This window comes from Notechis scutatus, chromosome 3 (genome assembly GCF_049901735.1).
Source record: "Notechis scutatus isolate UNSWTSFEM ecotype Mainland chromosome 3, rNotScu1.2, whole genome shotgun sequence".
Classification (NCBI taxonomy): Eukaryota; Metazoa; Chordata; class Lepidosauria; order Squamata; family Elapidae; genus Notechis; species Notechis scutatus.
In genome coordinates, this window is record NC_142011.1 from 7,828,586 (window position 1) to 7,856,052 (window position 27,467).

Sequence of the window (27,467 nt, forward strand, 5' to 3'; positions counted from 1 at the left end):
TGTCATAAATATGAGTCAGTTGCCAAGCGTCTGAATTTTGACCACGTGTCCCTGAAGAGGCTGCAATGGTTGTGTGAAAAAGTCGTGTCACTTTTTCAGTGCTGTTGTAACTTCGGTCACTAAACAAACTATTGTAAATTGAGGGTTACCTGCAGCTGCCTTGGTTAACAACAGAACTTCTGCTCCCGTCTGTGGTTGTAAGTCGAGGACTACCTGTAGTGAACTCAGGAATAAAAGCCTGAAGCCATGCTGCCAGCACGCCATGCTGCCAGGTTATCATAAACATCCTTCCAGCCTCTTCAAATCCTCAATAATCCATTGTTTTTAAAACAAACACCAAGAAATGGGAACTTTATAATTGATCTTTTGTTTGTCAGAACAACTGCCAAGGCAATGACGTTTGTGGAGCTGTTCATTCATCTCTAATCTTTAGAAAAGAGGTGTGAAGTATTGCAGATCTCCAGGGACTGAACAATGAAAGGGAGCAGAGGAGAGATAGAATACAGCGTTTAGAATAGAATAACAGAGTTGGAAGGGATCTTGGAGGTCTTCTAGTCCAACCCCCTGCTTAGGCAGGAAACTATTATTTCAGACACATGGTTATCCAATCTCTTCTTAAAAACTTTATTTATTTATTTATTTATTTAATTTGCCAATTGTTTACAAGATAATAAGTATAAGTGTATACATAGTTGTGAATACATGAAAAGGGTACATATAAGAAAAATAAAAGAATAAGAGAAACAATAGGACAGGGACGGTAGGCACGATGGTGCGCTTATGCACGCCCCTACAGACCTCTTAGGAAAGGGGTGAGGTCAATAGTAGACAGTCTAAGGTTAAAGTTTTTGGGGTTTGGGGAAGAGACTATAGAGTCGGGTAGAGTATTCCAGACATTGACCACTCTATTGCTGAAGTCGTATTTCCTGCAATCAAGTTTGGTGCGGTTTACTTTGAGTTTGTATCTATTGTGTGCTCTTGTGTTGTTATGGTTGAAGCTGAAGTATTCATTGACAGGTAGGACATTGCAATGTATGATTTTATATACCATGCTTAAGTCAGACCGAAGACGGCGTAATTCAAGGTTTTCTAGTTTTAGAATTTCAAGTCTGGTGGCATAAGGTATTCTACAACGAGTAGAAGAGTGGAGAACTCTTCTTGTGAACTTCCAGTGTTGGAGCATCCATAACCTCTGGAGGCAAGTTGTTCCACCGAATAATTGTCGTCACTGTCAATAAATTTCTCCTTAATTCCAGGTTGCTTCTCTCCTTGATCAGTTTCCATCCATTGTTCCTTGTCTGGCCTTCAGGTGCTTTGGAAATGGCTTGACCCGCCCCCCCCCCTCCTCTCTGTGGCAGCCCCTCAAGTATTGGAAGACTGAGAGTAATTGTTCTTATTTATTCATCAATCCTAGCCACAGCCTTCTTCCCACTTGGCATCCAGACGCTCCCCCCACTTTCCCTGCTAAAAATGTGGTCGCACAGACACCCCCGCGGAAGACCACGGTGGACCCTTCTCTTCGCCCCCCTTCCCTTTCGGCCCGCATGGTATGTTCCCTCGCTGCCTCTCTCTCTCTCTCCCTCCCCCCCTCCCTCCTGCCTCGTCCAGCGTGTGACGTCAGGCAGCGCCTGCGCAGTAGCGCTTGCCCTGAGGGGGCTGTTGGCCAGCTGGGCTTCTGTTTACAGCCGTGGGACGCGGCGTGTGGCTGGGCGGGGGAGAGTTGGCGGCTCGGAGGGCCGGCGGAGGTGGCTGTGGCGCTGGAGGAACAGGTAGAGCTGCGCCGGCTGTTGTTCCTCAGGGCTCCCTCCGTCCTCAAGTGATGGCAGGCCGGGGGAGAGCCCCCTCGCTCCTGGCAGCCAGGCCCCTCCCCTTTCTGCCCCCTAGCAACAGCCTCCCCCGCCCCTTTCTCCCCCCCAGCAACAGCCTCCCCCCTCCTGCCCCAGCTTCTGCGAGGTGAGCCTTCTCTTCCCTTTTCCTCCGGGAGGGGAGGGGGTAGAACCGCTCTGGCGCTTGATTGGACCACAGGACCCATCATCCATGGCCAGGGTCGGTGGGCATGCTAGGAAGGGAGATGCACTCCAGAGGGGTGCTGGGCCCAAGGCCAGGAAGCAGAAGAGCCTCTGGTCTGCTGGGGAATCCCATGTTGTCCTGCATGCCACCGGCCCACTGGCTGTGCACCATGGGTGGAAGGATTCCCTGCTAGGGATTCCCACAGTGCCCAGCTTCCCATTCTGACTGTGCATCATGGGAGGGTGGGATTCCCTGCCAAGGATTCCCATGGAGCCCAGCTTGCTATTCTGGCTGTGCATCATGGGAGGGGTGGATTCCCTACTAGGGATTCCCACAGTGCCTAGCTTGCCATACTGACTGTGGGGGGAGTAGCCCCCATATTTGGAAATCTTCCCTCACCCTGGTGAACCCTTCAAAGGGCACTTGAAAAGATTCATCTGGAAATAATAGCCCTGCTGGGGGCGGGGGGTTTGTGGCTTGCCTTGCAGCCCTTTTGGTATAAAGTTTGACGGCTGGTTGGGTTGTTTTTCTGTGTAACATCTTCCATCAAAGCAAGCTTCTTTTATTGGGCTAATAAATGGCTGGCAGTGGATGGGACTTTGGCATTTCTTTGCCAAAATAAATATCAAAATGTTGATAAACAGATGTTTATCAACCTGAGAGCCTCTCCAGATGTGTGGAATTTGGCAACCGGCCTTTGCTGAGGAGTCTGGGAGCTGTTCCCACATAGTTGGAGACTGGGGAAGTCTGGCTAACACCCATTTCGGCAGTGTAGAGCAACATCAAGCACACATACCAAAATTATTGTCCCATTTATCTTTCTTGAAGTAGCAATAGCACTTAGACTTATATACCGCTTTATAGTGCTTTACAGCCCTCTCTAAGCGGTTTACAGAGTCAGCATATCTCCCCCAACAATCTGGGTCCTCATTTTACCCACCTCGGAAGGATGGAAGGCCGAGTCAGCCTTGAGCCTGGTGGGATTTGAACTGCCAAATTGTAGGCAGCTGGCTACAGAAGTAGCTTGCAGTACTGCACTCTAACCACTGCGCCACAGAGGCTCCTCGTAAGTAGGCCTTGGCCTTAGTTTCTTGGCGATGTGTTGCTTGCCTTATGGAGAAAGGATTGGCTTTCTGCCCCTGTATTCATAATACCACCACCACCCCAACTCGCATACTGGAGATAGGTAAATATTTATCCTGGTTTTTAATCCTTAAAAGTCCTTCTGGCTGTTTGTCCCGGTAGAAGCTGCTGTTGTACAGTCTTGCAACTTTTGCAGATTTTGTCTTGTGGTGCTGTGTTTCTCTGCCATTTCTTAAAAAAAAACCTGCAATTTTACAGGGCATTTGAAGATTATACGTTTTCTCACAATGCCCAATAAGGTGCATTCCTGTACAAGTAATCCTTGACTTACAATCACAACTGAGCCCAAAATTTATCTGGCTAAGAGAGGCAGTTATTTAACTGAATTTTGCCTCGTTTTCCGACCTTTCTTAAGGTTTCCACTGATGTGAATGACTGCAGTTGTTAAGTTAGTAACACTTTTGTTAAGTGAATCTGGTTTCTCCATCGACATTGCTTGTCAGAAGGTCACAAAAAGTCATCACACGATCCCAGGTCTGACCATGGGGGTGTTTGCAGTGGTCATTAAGTGTAAAAAATGGTCATGTTTTTTTTTCCCAGTAGTGTCGTAACTTTGGTCACTGAATGAACTGTTGTCAAGTTAAGAAAACCTGTATGCCCACAGACCTGTTCAGAATGGCTATGTGGTATCTTTTGAGTGCTTGTGCTAGGAATTTCCTTTTGAAAGGATTTCTTTGATTTCTCTGCTGCTGTTCGCTTTGAAAACTGAGCGTTTCCTTTCAGGCGAAAATCACTTCCGTTGTTTCAGGTTGCGTCCTGTGAATATACATGAAGTTCTGCCCACAAACTTCATTGCTGTAAATAGAAGGAACATCTGGGCTGCCAATCCAAGGAATAAAGTTTTGACACTCTTGTCGGTCTGTGTGGAGCAAATGCCAGGGTTGTGATGGTCATATAGCAGGAAAAGAAACACAACACACACTTTTTAAAAAAGGTTCTCTTTTTTTTTTTTTGCATTTGGAAACCAGGCTGTCTGCTGCAGGCCTGGGCTGCAACATGAGTGTGTTGTTGTCAGAAGAAAGCTATTCATTATCCCTCCACACCCTCCTTCCCCTGGGATACACAGTCCTTCAGCGATAGGGCAACGTAGGCAGGAGTCCTTGTTTTCAGTAAGTGTGCCTTGGGTTGGCAGCAAGCCCATTATCTCTTGTTGTGGCTGAACAAAGCATATAGAAGCATGCTAATAGCCCCTGTAACAAGAGAACCAGCCAGGTCAGAGAGCACGTGTCCTTTTGCATGGAGGACCTTTGTGACTTTGAATATGTTGTTCAGGGAAGAACGGACAGTAAATTAAAAAGGAAGGCACTCGACTATTCCAAATATATGTGCTGACAGTAAGCATTAAGCCATAGGAAGCACCAGCAGTTGAATGCTAAAAAGAGGTGCATTTCTACTTAAATCCCATTTCGGATTCTTGGTTTTCGTCCGAGTTTTGTAGGATCCATCAGAGGCTGAGTAGAAATACTGGGAACATCCGTTCCTTGAGCTATAAATATTCTCCTTTATCAATATCCATTCTTTGTTTGATCTTTGAAAGCGATCCTTTTTATTTTCACTTCTAGAAACCATCGTTCGATAACAAAGCGGTGGGGGGAGGTTTGGACTGGATGACCCACAAGGTCCCTTCCAATGATGTTATTCTGTTATTCGAAAAAAGAGAGTAGAGACAGATGGAAGGGAGGGGAAAGGTGACCTTTTCAATTCAGGATCTTTTCAATTCACGATCAGAATCAAGTCTTGGTGGGGAAAGGTAGACTTGAAGGTATATTATAATAGATAATAGTTCATGAGGGAAGGAAAGAGCAATTATCAGTTTGGTCTAGTGCAGGGGTCTTCAAACTTGACAGCTTTAAGACTTATGGACTTCAACTCCCAGAATTCCTCCTCCAGTCATGTTAGCTCAGGAATTCTGGGAGTTGAAGTCCACAAGTCTTAAAGCTGTCAAGTCTGAAGACTCTTGGTCTAGTGGTTAGGTCACCAAGCTTGAAAGTGAGAGTGAGTTTGAGTCTCAAAATCAGCTGGGTGACTTTGAGCCAATCACCAGGAGATGGTGAGTTCTAGTCCCGCCTTAGCCATGAAATCAGCTGGGTGACTTTGAGCCAATCACCAGGAGATGGTGAGTTCTAGTCCCGCCTTAGCCATGAAATCAGCTGAGTGACTTTGAGCCAATCACCAGGAGATGGTGAGTTCTAGTCCCGCCTTAGCCATGAAATCAGCTGAGTGACTTTGAGCCAATCACCAGGAGATGGTGAGTTCTAGTCCCGCCTTAGCCATGAAGTCAGCTGAGTGACTTTGAGCCAATCACCAGGAGATGGTGAGTTCTAGTCCCGCCTTAGCCATGAAATCAGCTGAGTGACTTTGAGCCAATCACCAGGAGATGGTGAGTTCTAGTCCCGCCTTAGCCATGAAATCAGCTGAGTGACTTTGAGCCAATCACCAGGAGATGGTGAGTTCTAGTCCCGCCTTAGCCATGAAATCAGCTGAGTGACTTTGAGCCAATCACCAGGAGATGGTGAGTTCTAGTCCCGCCTTAGCCATGAAATCAGCTGAGTGACTTTGAGCCTATCACCAGGAGATGGTGAGTTCTAGTCCGCCTTAGCCATGAAATCAGCTTTGAGCCAATCACCAGGAGATGGTGAGTTCTAGTCCCGCCTTTGCCATGAAAGCCAGCTGGGTGACCTTGAGCCAATTGCTCTTTCTCATCCCAAGCCACCTCACAGAGTTGGTGTTCTGGAGAAAATAGGAGAAGGAAGGAGTCTTGGATGTGTTCACTGCCTTGAGTTGTTTATAGAAATAAAGATGGAATAATAAATAAATCACCTTTTTTGCGTATCTGGCCAGTGTTCCAGGGCATCCAACTGGCATCGGTGACAAAAACAATATTTAAACCAGACAGACTGCTGAATTGATCCATCAAGGGAGCCTTGGAGCCGGCACCCTTCCAGCCCTATTCAGTTGGATGATAAAATTAAATCAAATCAAATCAAGGACCAGATTTTATTTAATTTATTTATTGGAATTTGTCAAACAAAAACAAGAACAAGAATAAAAGAATAAAAATACAATGACAGGGATGATAGGCACATTAGTGCACTTATGCCCCTTCTATTGACCAATTAAGTATGAAGTAAGAACTACGGAAGTCAATTTGTGACTGAAACTGAAAATTTGTAGCTGAGACAACTGATTCAGATTTTGACAACTCTATTACAGAAACTATATTTTTTACTGTCAAGTTTAGAACGATTTACATTGAGTTTAAAGCGGTTTGTTCGTGTGTGTGTGTTAATGCAATTAAAGCAGAAAAGGCCATTTACGGGTAAAACATGACTACGTATAATTTTGTATGCAATATCTACATCTGACCGCAAGCGACCCAGTTCTAAATGACCCAAACCGAGAATTTCGAGCCAAGTAGCGTAAGGAATTCTATTGTGTACAGAAGAGGGCAAGATTTTTCTTGTGAAAATCTGGAGAAGCACAGCATTTCTGGCCTGGGCAGACCCATCCCTAAAGACGGTCCGAGATACTTTTCTGGGCCTGAATGTTGAATTTAGCTATTATCAGAAGCGTGTAGGTGATGATCTGCTTATATGATTATCTCTGGGGCAGGTAAGAGCTCCTGGGGCAGGTTCTGTCAGAGGCCGCAAATCCTTCACAGCCTCCGCATTTCAAGCCATGATTATCCCTTGTCTGAGCTCTGCATCTGCTCATGCTCAGACGGGGAGGTCAGGTCCCCAAAAATGCAGGTATTTATCTCACAGCTTAGAAACCGGGTCCCTTCCCACTCTGTTACACTCTTCAGTTACAAACCAAGCCTACTGCCTGCCTTTTAAGTCTGCCACCAGTACCGGTGGTCTTCCACTTACGACCAGTTGTTTAGCAACTACAGGTAGTCCTCGACTTACAACAGTCCATTTAGTGGCCATTCGAAGTTTCAACAGCACCAAAACAAGTGACTTATGGCTGTTTTTCACACTTTTGACTGTCAGCGTGCGCACACACACATACTGTGGTCTCCTGCTTTATATTCAGATGCTTGAAAACTGACTCACATTTATGACGGGTTGCAGTGTCCAGGGGTCACGTGATCCTCTTTGGCGACCTTCTGACAAGCAAAGTCGGTGGGGAAGCCAGATTCACTTAACAACCGTGTCACTTAATTTAAGAACTACAGTGATTCACTTGATACATGTGGCGTAAAATGGGGCAAAGCTCACTCTAACAAATTTCTCACTTAACAGCATAAATTTTGGGCCCAATTGGTGTCGTAAGTTGAGGACTGCCTATACTCAAAGTTATGACAAAGCTACCTCGGGGCTGCTTGCTCCCTCCCCCCCCGATTCAAAGATCCAACAGTCACCCCTCCACCAAATGGCACATGCTTGGCAACATGGCTGCCTTTAGGGCCATGTACAGTGTCCTGCAGTCACGTTACCATGTTTTATGATGGTTTTGCTGAAAACTGGCACTTACAGAGCGAACCTTTGTTCACTTAACAGCCAAGGCTTAACTTAATGGCTGTGGATTTGCTTAATGACTGGGGTGGGCTATGGATTTGCTTAACTAACTCTGCAAAAAGGTCATAAAATCAGGCCAGCCATGTGATATGCGGTCAGGTTTTATGACCATCATGACTTACAACCGTGATGGGCAAGACTCCATTACGGTCGTAGGTCAAGGACCACCTATAGTTCAGATTCAACTCCATCTGTAGAAACTCTCTTGGTGACTTTGGACCAATCCTACACTTTCAGTTTATCCTACCTCTTAAGGTTGTTGTTATGATAAGAAACAGTTAAATCTGATCTCCTGCAGAAAGGTTGGTGTATAAATCTAAACAAATGGGTATCTTGGTGCATGGTTGTTGTTTTTTTGTAGTTGTTTTGCAGATTATCCAAAATCCACCTAAATACAACACCATTAGTTTAGTTTATTGTCATTGCACATTCTACAACGAAATTAAATACCATCTTCAGTGTACTATACAGTAGAATTCAACAGAGCCCTGGGATAGAAGCTGTTTTTCAGTTTATTTGTCCTTGTTTTTATTATCCTGTACCGTTTGCCAGATGGTAATAATTCAAAAAAGGGGTGCCCAGGATGAGACGGATCTTTGAGAATGTTTTGAACTTTCTTAAGGCAGCGGGAGCTCTAAAGCTTTTCCAAAGAGGGGAGAGGGCAACCAATGATCCTCTGGGCAATGACGTTCACCCTCTGGAGCGCTGTCCTATCTGTGCAATTGGCAAACCATACAGAGGTGCAGTAAGTTAAGATACTCTCTATGGTGCAGCGGTAGAAGGTCACCAGCAGTTTTTCATTCAGTTGTTGTTTTCTCAGGTAGTATAATCTCTGCTGGGCCCTTTTGACCAGGGCTGCAATGTGAGCACCCCCAGGTCAGGTCCTCTTTTATGGTAACACCCAGAAACTTAAAACTGGCCACTTGCTCCACTCGGTCTCCATTGATAAGCAAGGGCTGGATGTCTGATCTGTTCCTTCTAACACTTATTATTTGTAAGTGTTCAGTAAGAACTCTGCTGAAGTGGTAATTTCCCATTTAGATTTTGCAGTGTGTTTTATTTTATTGATAACAGTTTTGCTATATACAAATGGATTATCAGTTTTCGTGAACAGGTGCCAAAGTAAAACATGTTAAACAGGGAACTAAAGACCAGGTTGCCTGCTTCTCCAAGTCTTATTAGAAGAGCAAAATACTGTAATTAAAATTCCCCTCCTCTTTTTTCCTAAATGTATTATTAACCATCTATCTAAGTGTCACTTGGTTATTAACAAAGTGCTCGCTCAGTAGAACTGGCATGAAAAAAAGTATGTAAGATTTTTGTGATACTTACAATGACCCCAGTTAAGATAATTATTTAAGATTGTTTTGTTTAAGAGGATTTCTGGTTGAAATATTGGATTTGAGGTTGCCTTTGTTTTAAGGCCAGGATCTAAGCAACAATGAACACATACCAGGTTTTGTATAGTAGATGTGATGACCCAAAGGGGCGTGGCACAAAGACAACACAGTCAAATAAGCAAGAAGAGTCCCTTTATTATCTCCAACTTTGCCTCCAATGTCCAGGTTACCTTCGGCTGGAGAAAAACTCTCCCAGGAGAACAGTCTTTAAGTGGAGGAAATTCAGTCCGAAAACAAAGTACATACAAACTGTAACTAAAAATCCAAATAAACTACGCTGCAGTAATTAATTTGATAGGGCAAGAGAAGGAATTGCAGACTTGAAAAGCCAGCAAAACACACACAGTTGGGAAGACGCCAGGAACACAGATAACCCTGACGATACCAGATAATTCCCGATTTGCTCCCAACCGTTTGCTGCGCGCATCTTCCCTTTTTAAACGCTGTGTTCCCAGCTGCAGCTAATGAAAGGAGTCAGGGCCCTTTTCTCCCCCGTAAGCCACACAACTCATGTTGCTCCCTTCTCCGTTCCTCCCTGCGTGCCCTAGGATGGAGAGGGGTGGGCCTGGATCTTCCTCCAAATTCCCTTTCCCTTGCTCTACCTCTCCCCTGCTCTGCCCAACCGGACTTTGCCCTTCCCCAGTTTCTTCCACAGCCAATGGAGCCCCACTCCCACTCCCTGTCAGATGCTTGGCCTCCCCTCCGAATCAGATTCCGACAGGGGCATGACAGTAGAATTGTGTACCCCTCTTTGACCTCTGTTGGCCAATTACTATTTTCAGACTGATCAATTCCAGGCTCAATTACGGTCGTAAGTCGAGGTAGTGTAGTGGAGAATTCTGCACTGTAGGGGGTTGTTTGTTTGTTTAGGTAACCACAGAAACAAGGAATGGTGGTTTTCTACCTCCCAGTACAGTCCCAGTATGGATCAGTATTGTTTTGCTCAAGAGTTCATCAACTGCAGAATTAGACAGGACCCTGGTGAGTCATTCCTCGGTCAGCTTCATCTCCAACGTACCGTACTTGAGCCAACAAGAGCGGCTGCATTTAGGAAAGAACCAGGCTTCAGAGCGCAACTTGTTACAGGTAGTCCTCAGCTTACAACGGTTCATTTAGTGACCATTCAAAATCACAACATCACTGGGGGAAAAAAAAGGACATGAGCATTTTTCAGACCGACGACCCTTGAAGCCATCCCCTTGGTCACACAATCAACAATCACACAGTTGACAACAGACTCCTATTTATGACGGTTGCAGTGTCCTGGGGATCATGTGATTCCCCTTTGGCGACCTTCTGACGAGAAAAGTCAGTGGGGAAACCCGGATTCGCTTAACAACCGTGTTACTAACTTAACAACTGTGGCGATTCACTTAACAACAGTGGCAAGAAAGCGTATAAAACGGGGCAAGGCTCACTTAACAAATGTCTCGTGTAGCAACAGAAATGTTGGGCTTGATTGTGCTTGTAAGTCGAGGACTACGTACGATCCCCACAAAAGGCCAGGCTCTCGTGGGAGAAAAATTCAGGACCAAAAGTCAAGCGGAATTCATTTTTCCGTATTTGTGAGATTTTTAAGAGGAAATCTCTGGTGAGAAAAAGAGGGCTGTAACTGACAAGATTTGTGTGTGTGTGTGTGTGTGTGTGTGTGTGTGTGTGTGTGTGTGTGTGTGTGTTTTCTACATACAGGGAGTCCTCGACTTATGACCAAAATTGAGCCCCAAATTTCTGTTGCTAAACAAGTCATTTGTTAAGTGATTTTTGCCCCATTTTACGACCTTTCTTGGCGCCGTTGTTAAGCGACTCACTGCAGTTGTTAGGTTTGTAACATGGCTGTTAAGTGAATCGGGCTTCTCCATTGACTTGGCTGTGTCCCACGTGACCTTGGGACACAGCTGCGGTCATAAGTATGAAACAGTTGCCAAGCATCTTGAGTTGTGATCACCCAATCATAAAGCTGCTACAAAGGTCGGAAGTGTGAAAAACGGTCATAAGTCACTTCTTTTAGCACCGTTGTAACTTTGAACAGTCGTTAAATGAAATACTATAAGTCAAGGACTACCTGTAATTGACAAGGTTTGGGTGTGTGTTTTGTACATACAGGGAGTCCTCGACTTAACGACCACAATTGAGCCCCAAATTTTGTGTTGCTAAGTGAAATGTTGTTACGTGAATCATTGCAGTTGTTTTATCCCATTTAACAGTGGGGCAATTAAAGTTTGCCTAATTTTACATGCAGCATAGCAGAATTTGGCCACATTCAGAGAAACTACTTCATACTGACCCAATAACCGATGGTCACTAAATGAAATGTTGTAAGTCGAGAGCTCCCTGTATATGCCCCTGGTATCTACTTAACTCTTCCTCCAGATGGTTGCCAATAATATGTCTCAAACAGAGGTGGTATTCAGCAGGTTCTGACCAGTTCTGGAGAACCGGTAGTGGAAATTTTGAGTAGTTCAGAGAACCGTCCAATCCCACCCCTGACTGGAGATTTTACAGTCTCCTTCCCCTGCCACGTCTACCAAGCCACGCTCACAGAACCGGTAGTAAAATAAAATTGAATCCCACCCCTGGTCCCAAAGGTGCTTTTTTCAGGAGGCAACTGGACTTTCTGATTTTTTTCTTTTGAAGACATTTCACTTCACATGCAAGAAGCTTCTTCCACTCTGACTGGATGGGTGGGAACCGAAGGATTTTTTTTTTCTTTTGAAGACGTTTCGCTCCTCATCCTACTCACTTGCCTGTCAGAGTGGAAGAAGCTCCTTGGATGAGAAGCGAAACATCTTCAAAAGACAAAAACCAGAAAGTCCAGTTTCCTCTTGAAAAAAAGGACCTTTAGGACAACCCTGACCTGGATGATTTGAGAATCTCTACAATAGGGGTCCCTAAACTGGGCAAGTTTAAGACTTATGGACTTCAATTCCCAGAATTCAAGTTTGGGGACCTCTGCTCTGCAGATTTAATCGCTTACAATACTTTTTCTGCTCCTTCTGTAATCCAGGCTTGATTTTTTTTTTTTTTTTTGCAACCGGCGTGGACGATGGGAGGCGCAGTGAGCGCGGGAGAAGACAACGACGAGTTGATCGACAACCTGAAGGAGGCTCAGTACATCCGGTCGGAGCTGGTAGAACAGGCCTTCAGGGCGGTCGACCGGGCTGACTACTACCTGGAGGAATTCAAGGAGAACGCCTATAAAGATTTGGCCTGGAAGCATGGCAACATCCATCTCTCTGCTCCCTGCATTTACTCCGAAGTCATGGAAGCCCTGGATCTGCAGCCTGGACTTTCTTTCTTAAACCTAGGAAGCGGCACCGGATATCTGAGCTCCATGGTCGGGCTCATCTTGGGTGAGTTGTCTTAGACACAGATGCAGATGAACAGAGTTGGAAGGGACCTTGTAGGTCACCTGGTCCAACCCCCAGCCCAAGCGGGAGACCCTACCCCATTTCTGACAGGTGCCAGTCTAGCCTCTTCTTGAAGGTCTCAAGTGATGGGACTCCCACAACTTCCGAGGGCCACTTCCGTTCCATGGGTTGATTGTTCTCACTGTCAGGAAGTTTCTCCTTATTTCCAAGCTGAATCTCCTCTTGTTTTTGACTGTCTTGTGCAGGTAGTCCTCGACCTATGACAGCAACGGAGCCCAAAATATATGTTGCTGTGTGAGGCCTTTGTTAAGCGAGTTGTCAGGATTCCAGCAATCGCTCTAATCAAATCATGATTCTTGAGCCAAACTTCAAAAAACTTCAAAGGTCTCATTAGAGGCGACATACTGGCCCTACCCTGTGTGAAGCCAACTCTGGCCTACGTCATTTACAGTCCCCTGTGGCCCTGTTTTCCCCCCTGGGTGTCTCCTAAACCAGATTCTCCCATCGAGCCCGTTCACGGGCTGGATGTCATCAATCACGTTCTCCAATTAAATACATTCGTGGGCAAAAGCTCCGGTATTTTAGTTACAATCTTTTAAAGTTAAGAGTTGGAATGTACTTTCGCTTTCAACTGCTCTTCCAGATTTCCTTTCTCCTCCTCCCCCCCTTTTTTTTTTAAAATGGCAACTACTAAAACAGGCATAGGAATGTTTTATGAGTTGACACGAGACTTGCTCCGTTTTACCTCCTTCCTTGCCACCGTTGTTAAGTGAATCCTGGCAGTTGTTAAGTTAGTAACACAGTTGTTAAGTGAGTCTGGCTCCCCCCCCCCATCGACTTGGCTCATACAAAGGTCACAGAAGGGGATCATGTGACACCGTGAAAGAGTTGCTAAGTGAGTTTTGTCCCGTTTTCTTGCCCAGAGTTGTTAAATGAATCACTGCAGTTATGAAGTTAGTAACACAGTCGTTAAGTGAATCCGACTTCCCTGTTGACTGCTTGTCAGAAGGTCGCAAAAGGGGATCCCTTGACCCAGGGACGCTGCGCCTGTCATAAATACGAGTCAGTTGCCAAACTTCTGAATTTTGACTACTTGACCAAAAGGCTATTTAACTTATTTGGTCATAAGCATGAAAAAACAGTCGTAAGTCACTTTTTTTTAGTGTCACCGTAACTTCGAATGGTCGCTAGGTGAACCGTTGTAAGTCGAGGACTCCCTGTATTCTGCCAAATTTCCCCTGTAAATCCTGCTTCTTGCCTCATGAAAGCAAAATACTCTTTTCTTCTGAGCGTTAATACAGATAGTCCTCGACTTACAACAGTTCATTTAGTGACTGTTGGCACTGAAGTCACAGTGGCACTGAAAAAAGTGAGGCATCACCGCTTATCCTACTTACAACCATTGCAGCATCCCCGTGGCCATGGGATCGAAATTCGGATGCTTGGCAACTGACTCATATTTATGACGGTTGCCGTGTTCGGGGGTGGGGTGGGTGGGGTGTCACCTGATCCCCTTTTGCGACCCTCTGACAAACAGCCAGATTCACTTAACGACCTTGTTAAGTTAATTTAATAATTGTAGTGATTCATTTAACGGCTGGGGCAAAATTCACTTCACTGTGTCCCTTAGCAACAGAAATTTGGGGCTCAGTGGTAAGTCGAGGACTGCCTGGAATAAGAGTGGGCACCGCCAGGTTGCAAAGTGCTATCGCTGATTTCCACGAAACAGGTTTTTTTTCCCCACCCAGGGAGCCTTTCTGCCAAATATGCTTTTGTGGCGTATCTACAGAGGGAGGGAGGGAAGGAACTGTGGGGGAATTACAGTTCATCATCCCTGCCCGTTGAATAGTTGCCCGTTGAAACCAGGGACGTTTCTAGCATTTTCTAGACTTTTCTCTTTGTGACCTTCCACCCACTTTGGAACAAAATGAGTACTCAGCGCTATGCTGGATTAGCATCCTGCGGGTGAGCTGTTAAGCCCCGCTGTATTTTATAGCGCTCTCAATTCACCGTGAAAGTATTTTACAGCTCTCAAACGCCCTTGTCCTTTGAGCTAGGAGCTAGGAAAGGCTGTGAGACGTTGGTTTCCCCCCCAGTTTGAATTGTTTTATTTATTTATTTATTTATTTATTTTATTTATTTGATTTGTCAATTGTTTACAAGATAATAAGTATAAGTGTATACATAGTTGTGAATACATGAAATGGGTACATATAAGAAAAATAAAAGAATAGAGAAACAATAGGACAGGGACGGTAGGCACGTTGGTGCGCTTATGCATTGGCTTTTAGGTCCTGAAAATAACTACTCGGGAATATTTCCTAGTTAGCTTCGATTGGGGGTCCTTTGCCCCCCTTCCCCATATTCTGTCCCTAAAGGGTTTGTCGGTTTATTTCTTGGTTTAATCTAGGCTAGGGTCTAGGCCTCTTGCAACTTGGTTTAGCTGCCCCCGCTGTGTCGCACCTCTTAAAACGTTGCTCCTTGTTAATGCAAGCGTTGGGTTTGCATGGACACCATTAATCCCAAAACCTCTCAGACCTGGTTAAAGAGGGGGACCTGAACGTTTATTTCTAAGGCTTAGTTCTGGAAAAGGAGAAAATCCTGTTCTCCTCTACCCCCCGCCCCTGCAGATACACAAGAAAATAGAACATACGCTTTCCTACTCAGGAATAAGCGGGAACGGTTTAATAACCAGCCCCTACTGCAGACCTGGGCATTTTATGGCTCTCTGGCCACATCCAGCCTTTGGGCTGTCCCTGTTTGCCTGCATGTCCCTGTTTGCCTGCATGGGTTGCTTTTATTTTGAAGGCGGCGGCTGTTTTTTTCTGTTTCAGTTTACGTCTGTGCAGTGGTGGGATTCAATTTTTTTTACTGTGGGTTCTGTGGGCCTGGCTTGGTGGGCGTGGCAGGGGAAGGAGACTGTAATATCTCCAGTCAGAGGTGGGATTTGCCGGTTCTCCAAACTACTCAAAATTTTCTGCTACTGGTTCTCCAGAACTGGTCAGAACCTGCTAAATTCACCACCTCTGCATCTGTGTGTGCATTCGTACCCACCTTCACAGCCCTATTGATTCAGGCAGGTAACTCCATTTGGAAGTTGCTGGTACTCTCATCAAATGACGGCTTCTGTGGACATGATTACAAACCAAACACCGCTTGTTTCGCCAAATGGCAAACTGGTGGCACTGAAAAAATAAGCCCTCGTCTACAATCATGTTTCCCGACCTTAGCAATTTTAAAATTACTGTTTGTAATCTCTCCAGCCTTTGACCTCTTAAAAGTTGCTAAAGGCGAGAACCTAAAGGTGCTTTTTAAAAGAGGCAGCTGGACTTTCTAGGTTTTTTTTTTAAGACGTTTCGCTTCTCATCCAAGAAGCTTCTTCAGTCAGAGCTGAAGAAGCTTCTTGGATGAGAAGCGAAATGACTTCAAAGAAAAACCAGAAAGTCCAGTTGCCTCCGTTAAAAAGCACCTTTTGAGAATCTCCATCGACATAAAGGTGAAAACAGCGGTCTAAAAAGGCAAATAGCAGGCATCCCTATCAAGGATGATGAGAGTTTTTCTTGGTGGTTCCTTAATTGGGCTGTTGTTTATGGTTAGCTTGTTTGTCTGCCAGAAAACAGCCAAACTCAGAGAGCACCAAGGACCCCACACTTCAACCCTGAGCTACAAATATTCTCTTCTGTGAATATAAATGTATATGTGAGGAAAGAAAAAGGAAGCCTTGCCCTTTAAGGAAAAAGGCAAAGTTCTTTCCTTTGTGGATTCAAATTTCCCGGCTGGGAGATTTTACTTTTAAAATCATTTGATCAGCTGCATTGGAAGCCAGAATCAGTTTATTAATAGGAAGGCAAATAAAGAATAAACCCTACAGCGTTCCTGAGATTAATCTAACAAGTGAGTATATGCATGTATGCTTTTTATGGCTTTAAGTTCCTTTCACAGGCTAGGCTAAAGGGAGTTTCTCCGTCTTGCAGAAATACATCATTTTCTTCGCTTATTGCAGAAATGAGGGGATCGCAGGCATTGTGTTAGCTAGATGCCCCTGGATGTCTCATTTAATTTCCCTCTTAACAGATGTTCATTCTGTAGATTCAAGCTATTATCCCAGTTAGGTTCTGAAAAGCGGAGAAAAACTGCAGCCATTCCTAGTCTGAATCATTAATTGTTGTTTTTCCCTACTTTGTACGTCAGCACAGCAGAGCAAAACAGGTCTAGGTGACACACAAACACCTGCAGAGATTATTACAAACAGAATAACAGCAAGTTCAAATCCTAAGAATGTTGTCTGTGCTGTACGAAAAGAGCCAACAAGTTTCAGTCTCTCTGTTCAGGATTAGCAAAGTGAGAGAGAAAAGTAAAGAAAAGCTAACAGTTCAAAGCCACTTTTCTCATTGGTTTTATTTTCTTTGGTATTTTATATTTTGAGAAACTAATAAAATGTGAAACTATAAAAAATGAGAGGAAAAATATCAAAATTACATTTTCTGCATCTGTCTTTTCTCCCCCCATCCCTCTATGTGTCATCTTCTTACATTTCCTCACTGGTTTTTTCAGTGAAATACAAAGAATTTTTCCATGTTAGTTATTCCATATAGGTAGTCCTTCACTTGTGACCATTGTGTCTCTTAACAACCGTGTCATTCACTTAGCAACTGCAGGTCGTAAAATCGGAGGCACCTCAATTAACCACCCCCTTGCTTTGCAGTGGACATTTTGGTTATAAGTTGAGGGCTACCTGTACTATCCCCAAAGATGCTTTTCCAAAAGGCAACTGGACTTTCTTGCTTTTGTTGTTTTCCTCTGAAAACGTTTCTCTTCTCATCCAAGAAGCTTCTTTTTGGATCATGAGTTCCCCTTCCATTTCCTCATCTAAGTCACTTATAAAGATGTTGAAGAGTAACTGGGCCTAAGAGGGGGCCTTGTGGTACCCCACTGCTTACTTCTCTCCATGTGGATGTAGTACCCTTAAGGGCTACTCGTTGAGTACAGTTTGTCAGCCAGCTACAAATCCATCTGGTGGTGATGTTGCCTATTCCACATTTTTTTTAGCTTACCCAGAAGCAGATTGTGGTCTACTTTGTCCAATGCCTTACTGAGATCTAAGTTATACTATGTCCACAGCATTTCCCGGTCTACTAATTTAGTGACTTTATCAAAGAATGAAATAAGATTGGTTTGGCATGATCTGTTTTTAACAAACCCATGCTGGCTACTAGATATAACTTTGTTTGCTTCTAGTTGTTTGCAGATCTGTTTTTTTTTTTTTAATTACTTTTCCAGGATCTTCCCAGGTACTCTTTTTACCCACTACATAATTCAATTCTACTAGTAAATAAAACTAAAGAATTTATTTATATGTGGCTTTAAGTGAGTACCTGCCCATTATAGGCCAATGCAATTGCAATCATTCTGCCTTAGTTTGTTTTTCAAGCTGGTTGAACTCAGTCTGTATTTTTCTTGTCTTTTGTAACTGTCTCTTTCCCTTCCTTAAACCTCTAGGTCCTTTTGGAATAAATCATGGCATAGAGCTTCATGCTGACGTTATAGAATATGCAAAGCAGAAACTGGAATTCTTCATCAGAACAAGTGACAGCTTTGACAAGTAAGATGAGGGGGCCACTTAGGTTGCATTAAAGCAGATTTTCAGAAAAAGTCCTACCCTTCAGACAGTAATTCCTAGTTTCAGAAGGAAGTGAACCCAAAACAGGTCCAGGTTGTCCTCATTCGGCAGACTCTTGTTGAGCAACCCAAGTAAGAAGAAGAAAAAAAAAACCACTGTCTTTGGGGTTCTGAGAGGTTAAGATCTGCTATGTTCCCAGGGTTATGTTTAATGTAATATGTTTATTTTTTTTCTTTTTACTCTAACCCTGTGTATGAACCAAATCAACCAGTTTGATACACTGGCTAAGGCATCAGGCTAGAAACCAAGAGACTGTGAGTTCTAGTCCTTCCATAGGCATGGGAACCAGCTGGGTGACTTTGGGCCAATCACCAGGAGACTGTGAGCTCTAGTTCCACCTTAGGCACGAAAGCCCAGCTGGATGACTGTGGACCAGCCCCTCCTCTCTCTCAGCCCATCCCTCCTCACAGGGTTGTTGTTGGGGAAAAAACAGGAAAAGAAAGGAGTATTAGGTATGTTCGCCATCTTGAGTTATTTGTAAAAGGTGAGATTTTTTAAAAAAATCTAAAATAAACTGCTGTCGCCGTTGAATTCTCGTGCTGTGTTGAAAGTCTCGTTCACAACCCACCTTCCTTCCTTCCTTCCTTCCTTCTGAGGTTTGAGTTCTGCGAGCCGTCCTTCGTCTCTGGAAACTGCTTAGAAATCTCTCCAGAGTGCTCTCAATACGACCGCGTCTACTGCGGAGCCGGCGTCCAGAAGGAGCACGAAGATTACATGAAGAACTTGCTGAAAGTCGGGGGGATTCTCGTCATGCCCCTGGAGGAGAAGGTTTGCTGGTGGTTGATGGGTGCCTTTGGTCGTCTCCGATAACTGTTTTTGAGTCCGGTCAATTCCATAAAGAGTGAGCTTTGCTATCCGGGCTGCCAAGAAACAAACGAAAGAGCCCCGGAGAGATTAAACAGATCTAAGATGGCTGGGAGGATGGAGAGGGTGAGACCTAGAGAAGGAGTAAGCCAAGTGGGAGAGAGGGAGAGAGATGAAGCTGAAATTATGGGACCTTTCGTTTGATAGGGAGGAGTCAATTGTTCAGAATAGGATTGAGGTACAATATAAATTGGGATAATGCGGTACAGGTAGTCCTCAACTTACAACAGTTCATTTAGTGACCGTTTGAAGCTACAACAGCACTGAAAATAGTGACATGGCCAGGGCTTCAAAAATTTCAGCAACCGGTTCTCTGCCCAGTTGCTGGGTGGGTGTGGCCTAGTCGGCCTCCTGCACCACAGCAGGAAGCGGGGGGGCATTTTTTGCCCTTCCCAGGCTCCGGAGGCTTCCCTCGAGCCTCTTGGAGGGCGAAAACGGTCTCCCCCCGGGCTCCAGAGGACCTATGGAGGCCGGAAACGGGCCAGAACTTCCAGGAAGTCCGCTTTTTGCCCTCCCCAAGCCTCCACGCACGTCCTGCATTTACCTCGCATCCAAAATGGGCCAGGGGGACCCGACTTTTGGGAGGGGTGGCCGGAGCCAGCCAGGGTCGGGATTTGGCGGTTCACTGAACTGGCTATAACATTAGCTATGGGTAGCAGCGCATCCCTGCTCATGGACCATTTTCCACACTTTACAACCATTGCAGCATCCCAAGGTTCACGCGATTTGCATCCAGATGCTTGACAAAGTGACTCCTATTTCTGACAGTTGCCATGCTCAGGAGTCATTTTGCAACCTTCTGACAAGCCAAGTGAATGGGGAAGCCAGATTCACTTCACAACCGGGTTACTACTTCAACAATGGTGGTGATTCCCTTAACAAAGATGGCAAGGAAAATTTGCAAAATGGGACAAATTCACATCTTTTTTTCACTTAATAACATAAATGTTGGGCTCAGTTGTAGTCATAAGGTAGTCCTCGACTTAGAGCCATAATTGGGAATAGAATTTCACTTTCTAAATCAGGCAGTTGTTAAGTGAATCTGGCTTCTTCATTGACTTGCTTGTCAGAAGCCAGCTTGGAAGGTTACCTGGGACACTGCAACTGTTATAAATACAAGAAGGTTGCCAGGTGCCTGAATTTTGCTCACATGAATAGAATAGAATTCTTTATTGGCCAAGCGTTATTGGACACACAAGGAATTTGTCTTGGTGCAAATGCTCTCAGTGGACATAAAAGAAAAGATACATTCGTCAAGAATCATAAGGTACAACGCTTAAAATAGCCATAGGGTATAATAAGCAATCAAATCATACTAGGAAACAGTCAATATAAATCGTAAGGATACAAGCGACAAATTTACAGTCATACAGTCACAAGTGGGCGGGGATGGGTGATGAGTGGTGAGAAGGTTAATAGTAATAGTAGTGCAGACTTTGTAAATAGTTGGACAGTGTTGTGGGAATTACTTGTTTAGCAAGTTTTTTGGGGGAAACTGTCCTTGTGTCTAGTTGTTCTGTTGTGCAGGGCTCTATAGCATCGTTTTGAGGGTAGGAGTTGAAACAGTTTATGTCCGGAATGTGAGGGGTCTGGATATATTTTCACAGCCCTCTTTTTGACTCGTGCAGTATGCAGGTCCTCAATGGAAGGCAGATTGGTAGTAATTGTTTTTTCTGCAGTCCTAATTACTCTCTGAAGTCTGTGTCTGTCCTTTGGGTTGCAGAACCAAACCAGACAGTTATAGAGGTGCAGATGGCAGACTCAGTAATGGGGGATGCTGTGACAGTCGTGAGTACAGAGACCAGGGGTGGGATTCTACCAGTTAGGACCAGTTCGGGCGAACCAGTAGTTCCAGTGAGCATTTGGCCCCGCCCACCCACCCCTGCTCTTTTCTATTGCTTTATTTCGTTGTTTTAGAGCACAGCTGATTCACACGGCAGAAGCGTGCACTCACCAAACCGGTTGTTACCCCAGTTGAATAGCACCATGACGGGAACCAAGTTGCAAGTCGCTTTTTTCAGTGCCGTTGTAACTTGGAACAATCACTAAAAGAATGGTTGTAAATTGAGGACTGCCTGTAATAGTAGAGGGGAAACACCTTTGTACTAAATTTTAGCTCAGGATTGGGGGACGATGGCCTCTTTATATGCCTGGTGGACTGCAGCTCCCAGAATTCTTGAGCCAGCCATGCTGGCTGGGGAATTCTGGGAGTTGAAGTCCACAAGTCACAAAGGGGCCATCATTCCCATTCCCTGAGCTAGCTGACATCACTGGGGAGGAATAGCTTGCTGAGAAGTGTTGGTATGGTGCAGTGTATCTCAACCTCCACAACTTTTTAAGGTACGGAACTTGAACTCCCAGAATTCCCCCAGCCAGCATGCTGTCTAGAGCATTCTGGGAGTTGAAGTCCACCCAACTTTGAACTGTTGAGTTTGACAAAGTGTAGTATACAGCCCACCATAACCAATCTTTGCAACTTCCAGGTATGTAGAGCAACTCCCAGGATTCCTTAGGCAATGAGGCCATGGCTAAGACTTCTGGCAGCTGGAGTTTATTGCGACCAGTACAACTGCTGGGTTTTAGGTTTAGCCAGGGACACGTTTGCAACGTCTGAGGCAGAGAAGTCTGTGTGTTTCGGGGGGTGGGAGTGTTTGGTGACGTCTGCTATAGCCCACGTTTCACCTTCTGCTTTTGTCGTTCTGCATACAGTTGACGAAGATTACTCGAACAGGCCCTTCCGCCTGGGAGACCAAGAAAATCTTGGCTGTTTCCTTTGCTCCTCTAATCCAACCGAACCATTTAGATTCAGGGAAGTCAAGACTGGTTCATTTGCGTAAGTCAGCCACCCCTACCCAGCTCTGTTTATGTATTCATTCGTTCCATTTTGAAGATAGGGTCTAGTGCTTAACCTAGAAACCAGGAGATTGGGAGTTCTAGTCCCGCCTTAGGCATGAAAGACAGCTGGGTGACTTTGGGCCAATCACCAGGTGACTGTGAGATCTAGTCCTGCCTTAAGCATGAGAAGTGGCTGGAGGATTTTGGGTCAATCACCAGGAATCTCTGAATTCTAGTCCCACCTTAGGCATGAAAGATGGCTGGGTGACTAGGTGTCAGTCTGTGCTCCATTCAAAATCCAAGAAAGAAATACTTAGACTCCATAGATTAGAGGAAAGAAATCTTTTACTGAAAATTGAAGTGGTAGCTTCAGGTAAAATTCTGAATCTATGAAATTAGGCACGCAGATCACATATACAAAGTGATGGAATTGTTCCCACCCCCCAAAGTTCAAAAGATTCTTCCAATTAAAAGTTCTGGATATGATCATGTGGACATCTTCAGGTGGTGATGAGGCCTCTGTCCGTTGACCTTGGCATATTTTGATAAAGATTTGCAGTTGCACAGAGAAAAGAAAGCCAAGCGAGAAATAGAAAGCTAAAAGCAGGAATTTATACTCCCCCCATTCTCCATTTATACAATACAAGAATGTAACACCTCCAGCTCTCTTCCCAGACAATTCCCCCTCCTCCCCCGTTACTTTATGGCAGCCAAAAGATGCAAAGCAGTTGCAAAAGATCTTGAAGGCTGACACTAGGTCAATCACCAGGAATCTGTGAATTCTAATTCCTCCTTAAGCATCAAAAGTGGCTGTGGGATTTTGGGCCAATCCCCAGAAACCTGTGAATTCTAGTCCTACCTTAGGCATGAAAGACATCTAGGTGACTTTGTCTCACTTTCCATCAGCCTAACCCACCTCACAGGGTTGTGGGGTAAAAAATAAGAGGAGGGAGGAGTATTAACAATGTTTGCTGCATTGAATTATTTATAAAAATAATAAAGGCAGGTTATAAGCAAGTATATAAATAAATACAGAGTGTACCACTTGTTCCATTGCTATAATGAGCTGGATTGTTTAGCTCAGGGGTCTCCAACCTTGGCAACTTTAAGACTTCTGGGACTTCAACTCCCAGAATTCCTCAGCCAGCAAAGCTGGGAGTTGAAGTCCACAGGTCTTAAAGTTGCCAAGGTTGGAGTCCTCTGGTTTAGCTCACCGGTCCCCACTTTTTAACACGCCCTAGTAAGATGAGCGATAGCAAGAGGCCCTAATGCCCTCATTCCCCAGGACCTAGTCTGAACCAGTGTAGCCCATCTTTCCGTTAAGCTGCATGTCAACGCTTGATTTAGAATTTCCAGTACGGATACCAAAGAAGGAGAACACCAAGGGAGACGCCTGGGCTTGTACCGTAATAAATCTTTTTAAAGGGTTTATTAAGAAATTGCCCGCAAGTATAACATCAGGAGGATACAACCCCCATGAGCCCTAATGGCAGGGAACGTTCACAGTCCTGAATTTGACACGTAAGGGAGCTGGGGGGGGGAAAGGGGTAAATCTTTTAACAGTCCCTTTTCTCCACATCCCCCTCACCCTTAGGAATCCTCACCTCTGTTATTTATTTATTTATTTATTTATTTGATTTGCCAATTGTTTACAAGATAATAAGTATAAGTGTATACATAGTTGTGAATACATGAAATGGGTACATATAAGAAAAATAAAAGAAGAATAAGAGAAACAATAGGGCAGGGACGGTAGGCACGTTGGTGCGCTTATGCACGCCCCCTACAGACCTCTTAGGAAAGGGGTGAGGTCAATAGTAGACAGTCTAAGGTTAAAGTTTTTGGGGTTTGGGGAAGAAACTACAGAGTCAGGGAGAGTATTCCAGACATTGACCACTCTATTGCTGAAGTCGTGTTCTGGGATCATTAGCAAGCAGGAAATCCACGTTCACTTATCGGAAAGGACAGGATTACAGGAGAGTAAGCAAGCACACGATAGGGAATATGGAAAGGAATGCCTGCCTTGGCTATTTGCTTAATATGCTCTGGGCCCATTGGGATACAAAAGGAAGCCTTTAGCCTGAAACAGATTAGCAATCCCTGCAGATTTCACTCCTGCTAGTCATCCCAAAGGTGCTTTTTTTTCTTTTTTTCTTTTTTCTTTTCAAGAGGCAAACTGGACTTTCTGGTTTTTTCTTTGAAGACGTTTTGCTTCTCCTCCAAGAAGCTTCTTTGGCTCTCACTGGATGGCGGGGAATGGAAGGATTTATACTCCTTGCAGACCTCCAAGCGGCCTCAACAACTCACTAAAAGGACGCAAACGACCAGCGGTCTGCAAGGAATATAAATCCTTCCATTCCCCGCCATGCTACGGGGATTCCCTCACCTGTTCCCTTCTCCTCTTTCCCGTTTCCCAGCCCCGGTGACGGTTCGCAGCCTACAGGACCTGTCTCGCATTGCCATCCGCGGCACCATTAAAAAGCTGATCCATCAAGAAACCAGCAAAAATGGGAACGGCCTCCGGAACCCGCCGAGGTTTAAACGGCGGCGCATCCGGCACCGCCGCATGGAAACCATCGTCTTCTTGGACAAAGAGGTCTTCGCCAGCCGGATCTCCAACCCTTTGGAGGATAATAATTGTGAGGAATTGGAGGAAGATTGCCGGGAAGAGGTGGAAAAACCTGTGCCAGAACTGAAGCCCGAACCGGCGACAAACACCTTGAGAGAAAAGATTCTTACCCTGCCTCTCCCCGATCCTTTGAAATATTACCTGCTTTATTACAGAGAGAAATAGGAGCCTTGGGGAAGCAGAGATTATCGTCAGGGAGGGAGGCAGGACAATGAAACGCTCGGCGGGGCTGACAAACGCAAGGCCCCTCGCTCACCTTTTCACACAACCACCCGCGTGGGGTGAGAGCTTAAACTGGGGGACACGGCTGCCAGGAATTTAAAAATGGGATGGCCTCTTTTACTCCCCACCCTCCCAAGATCCTTTCCTTTGACTTGTGCGCTCCTGTTTGCTCCTAAGCAGAACTTCCTTGGTGGGGAAGAGAATGTGGCAAGCCAACCCCTTATAACTGATGAATGTTGTGCCGGTTTTGAAAAGGAAAAAAAAAAAACCCCTGAAAGAAAAAATCACACATTTGCTGAAATACCTGTGAATATCTACACTGTTTGTTTGTTTGTTTGTTCGTTCCTCTCTTTCAGGAATTAGTTTGGCGGGACCCCAAATGCCTCGATTGGCCTGCAAAAAAAACAAAAACAAAAAACCAGCAAATCATTGCGTTGAATTGGACCCGCTCCGCCTCGTATCTACAACAACCCACTGGAAAAAAATATATAAATAAAGTATATCTTATTGGTGAGTGGGCTGGGAGGCTGGCCTCAGCTGAACACCCTAGGGCTGCCTGCCTTTCCCCATCGGATGTTTAGGCAGAGCTTTTTGCAAGATTCCCCAGAGACGACCATCCGGAAAGACCTGAGAAGAGATTTTTCCAGTAAGATTAAAACGAGAGCAAAGGAGGTCGCGTGCGGCTTGAAGCAGGGACAGTCAAAATCACGACACCTTAACGCTGCAGAAGTCTGCCTTTTTTTCCCCATTTGCTCGCCTGAAAATTGGCTGGGTTTATTGTTCCCCACACGGATTTCAGGTGATGAAGAAGGAGATGAAAGAAAGAAAGAAAGTCCTGCCTCCAAACCCGCTGGGCCTTCTCGAAGGTCTGTTATCAAGGGGGTTGAATCAAGTATGTCACGGAGAGAAAATCGGGCACCTTGTTTGCATTCAGGTAGTTAGTCGTCCAGACAGGAAGCGCCTGGAGAAAACTACCAATGGAGGGGGTTCTTGTATCTTTAACCCCCACCCTCAGCTTCCCCCGGGTCCTCTACTTAACCAGAAAGGCTAAAAACACACGTTAGATTCACTCCCCCCTCTTTTTTTTTTATAGCGGCTATGCTAAAGCTTAATTTGAAAACATGGCACAAGATTTCTTAAAAGTGTCCTGTAAGACATAAATCCTTACTCTGGAAAGTAGATTGGTTCTTGGGTTGGAATTTAGAGCAGGGGTCCCCAAACTTGGCAACTTTAAGACTTGTGGACTTCAACTCCCAGAATTCTCCAGTCAGCTATGATGGAGTCCACAAGTCTTAAAAGTTGCCAAATTTGGAGACCTCTGATTTAGAGTTTGCAGCAGCAGTAAAAACTCTCATTGCAATTTTAGTTTTTTTCCCCCCTTCAACTGAAATATTGGACAGAATCATACGATATTCCCCAAGGGGACCGAAGATAGTTTTTCCGTTTACTTTAGATTTCCTGTGGAACGTTTTAACTTCATTTAACTTCTCCATATTCGTGGTTTGGCTGCTTTAAGTGAGAAAAGAGTGAACCAGAGGTTGATTTTTTTTATTTTTTATTTTTTAAGTTGAAATGCAGGCAAAAACCATTTTTAGCTCTGGCAAGCAACTCTCCTCATTCTGAAATATAGTGGCGATGTCCAGGAGCTGAATAAATCTGTGCTGTGTGAATCCCCCTCAGGGGAAACCCCAACCCTAGTCTTAGGCACTGCATGCGCAACGTTGCCTTTCATGTTGTGTCATCTGAAGCTGTGTCAACAATAGCAAAGGATCATTTGTAGAGCTGTGTTCTTGACGATACAGTTATGTGCTGAATTCCTTCGGTATCTTTCCTTCTGCTCTGAACGATGCTGTTAATTGTTCAATGCTCTGTTATCACTTTTCTTCTACTGAGTCTGTCTGTTGGGCCTTTGGAGCTGTTGTCATCTTGGCCCATCAAGTTTGACATCATCAGTGTCTTCCCTGTGGCAGGCTCAAATTTTAATTGTCCAGAAAGCTGTTTTATCAAAGAACCTATGACGTTCTTCTCTGCAACTTGGGTTTAATCTTCACATTTAGTTCAGTAAACATTCTTCTTTTGGCATTAATAAATTCTGCCCATTCTTTTCATCAGCTTTAGTTCTTTCCACTTGTTCTTGTGTTTTCTCAAAGAAGAACGATCAGAGTTATTGTGTGAAGGTTTTTCTTCACCTTCTCCTTTGTTAAAAACGATCTAGAATTCTTTTTTTTTCCCCAGAGCGTAGAAAAACAAAACAAAAACAAAAACAAAGCAAGGATCTTATGGAGCCTTTTCTCTTGTTTGGGGTGAAAGATAACAAGATTTGCAAGCCGTTGTGATTTTGTTCAGTTGTTGTTTTATCAATATACAAAGGTAGAAAAATGTGTGTTTGGGTGACAGCATAACTGTGAAATAACATAGGCTTTAACATTGTAACAGAAGAGGAATTGTCAGTGTGGTATTCCTACACACCAGCATATACACACACACTGGTTAATCCGGTCGGTGTGTTTTAGCAAACTAACGTGGCCTGTGACATCTGCCAATGTTTATTGTTTTCAGTTTCACATAAGCATCCTTTTTTTGTTAGCTTCAGATACAATCGCCAAGTTGTACCCTTAACAAAAGGTTTTGCTTTCCTAAGGAAGTCAAAAGATGTAAATAGCTTAGAGATTAAGATTGGAAAATAAAAGTTACTTCTGGAGCATGGAGACCGTTGGAAAGAAAGTGGTTTCAAAAATACAGATTTTTATCAAAATACATGTCTGTTTCAAATAAAAAAAAATGGTTCCACCTGAA

General features: G+C 44.5%; 1 protein-coding gene across 1 annotated transcript; it reads left to right on the forward strand.

Moving 5' to 3' along the window:
- Positions 1–1,620: 1,620 nt before the first annotated feature.
- On the forward strand, positions 1,621–27,467 carry PCMTD2 (protein-L-isoaspartate (D-aspartate) O-methyltransferase domain containing 2). Its single transcript, XM_026689869.2, has 6 exons — positions 1,621–1,769; positions 12,078–12,423; positions 17,941–18,043; positions 18,718–18,889; positions 21,695–21,818; positions 24,238–27,467. The coding sequence occupies exons 2-6, from the start codon at positions 12,117–12,119 to the stop codon at positions 24,612–24,614; spliced, it is 1,083 nt and encodes a 360-aa protein (XP_026545654.1). The 5' UTR covers positions 1,621–1,769; positions 12,078–12,116; the 3' UTR covers positions 24,615–27,467.

What these genes read in the sequence shown, in the direction of transcription:
- PCMTD2 (XM_026689869.2), top strand. Translation starts at nt 12,117, where the DNA reads ATGGGAGGCGCAGTGAGCGCGGGAGAAGACAACGACGAGTTGATCGAC. An exon ending in CATGGTCGGGCTCATCTTGG is followed by an intron (nt 12,424 to 17,940) that starts GTGAGTTGTCTT and finishes TTAAACCTCTAG; the next exon opens with GTCCTTTTGGAATAAATCAT. An exon ending in GTCAAGACTGGTTCATTTGC is followed by an intron (nt 21,819 to 24,237) that starts GTAAGTCAGCCA and finishes CCCGTTTCCCAG; the next exon opens with CCCCGGTGACGGTTCGCAGC.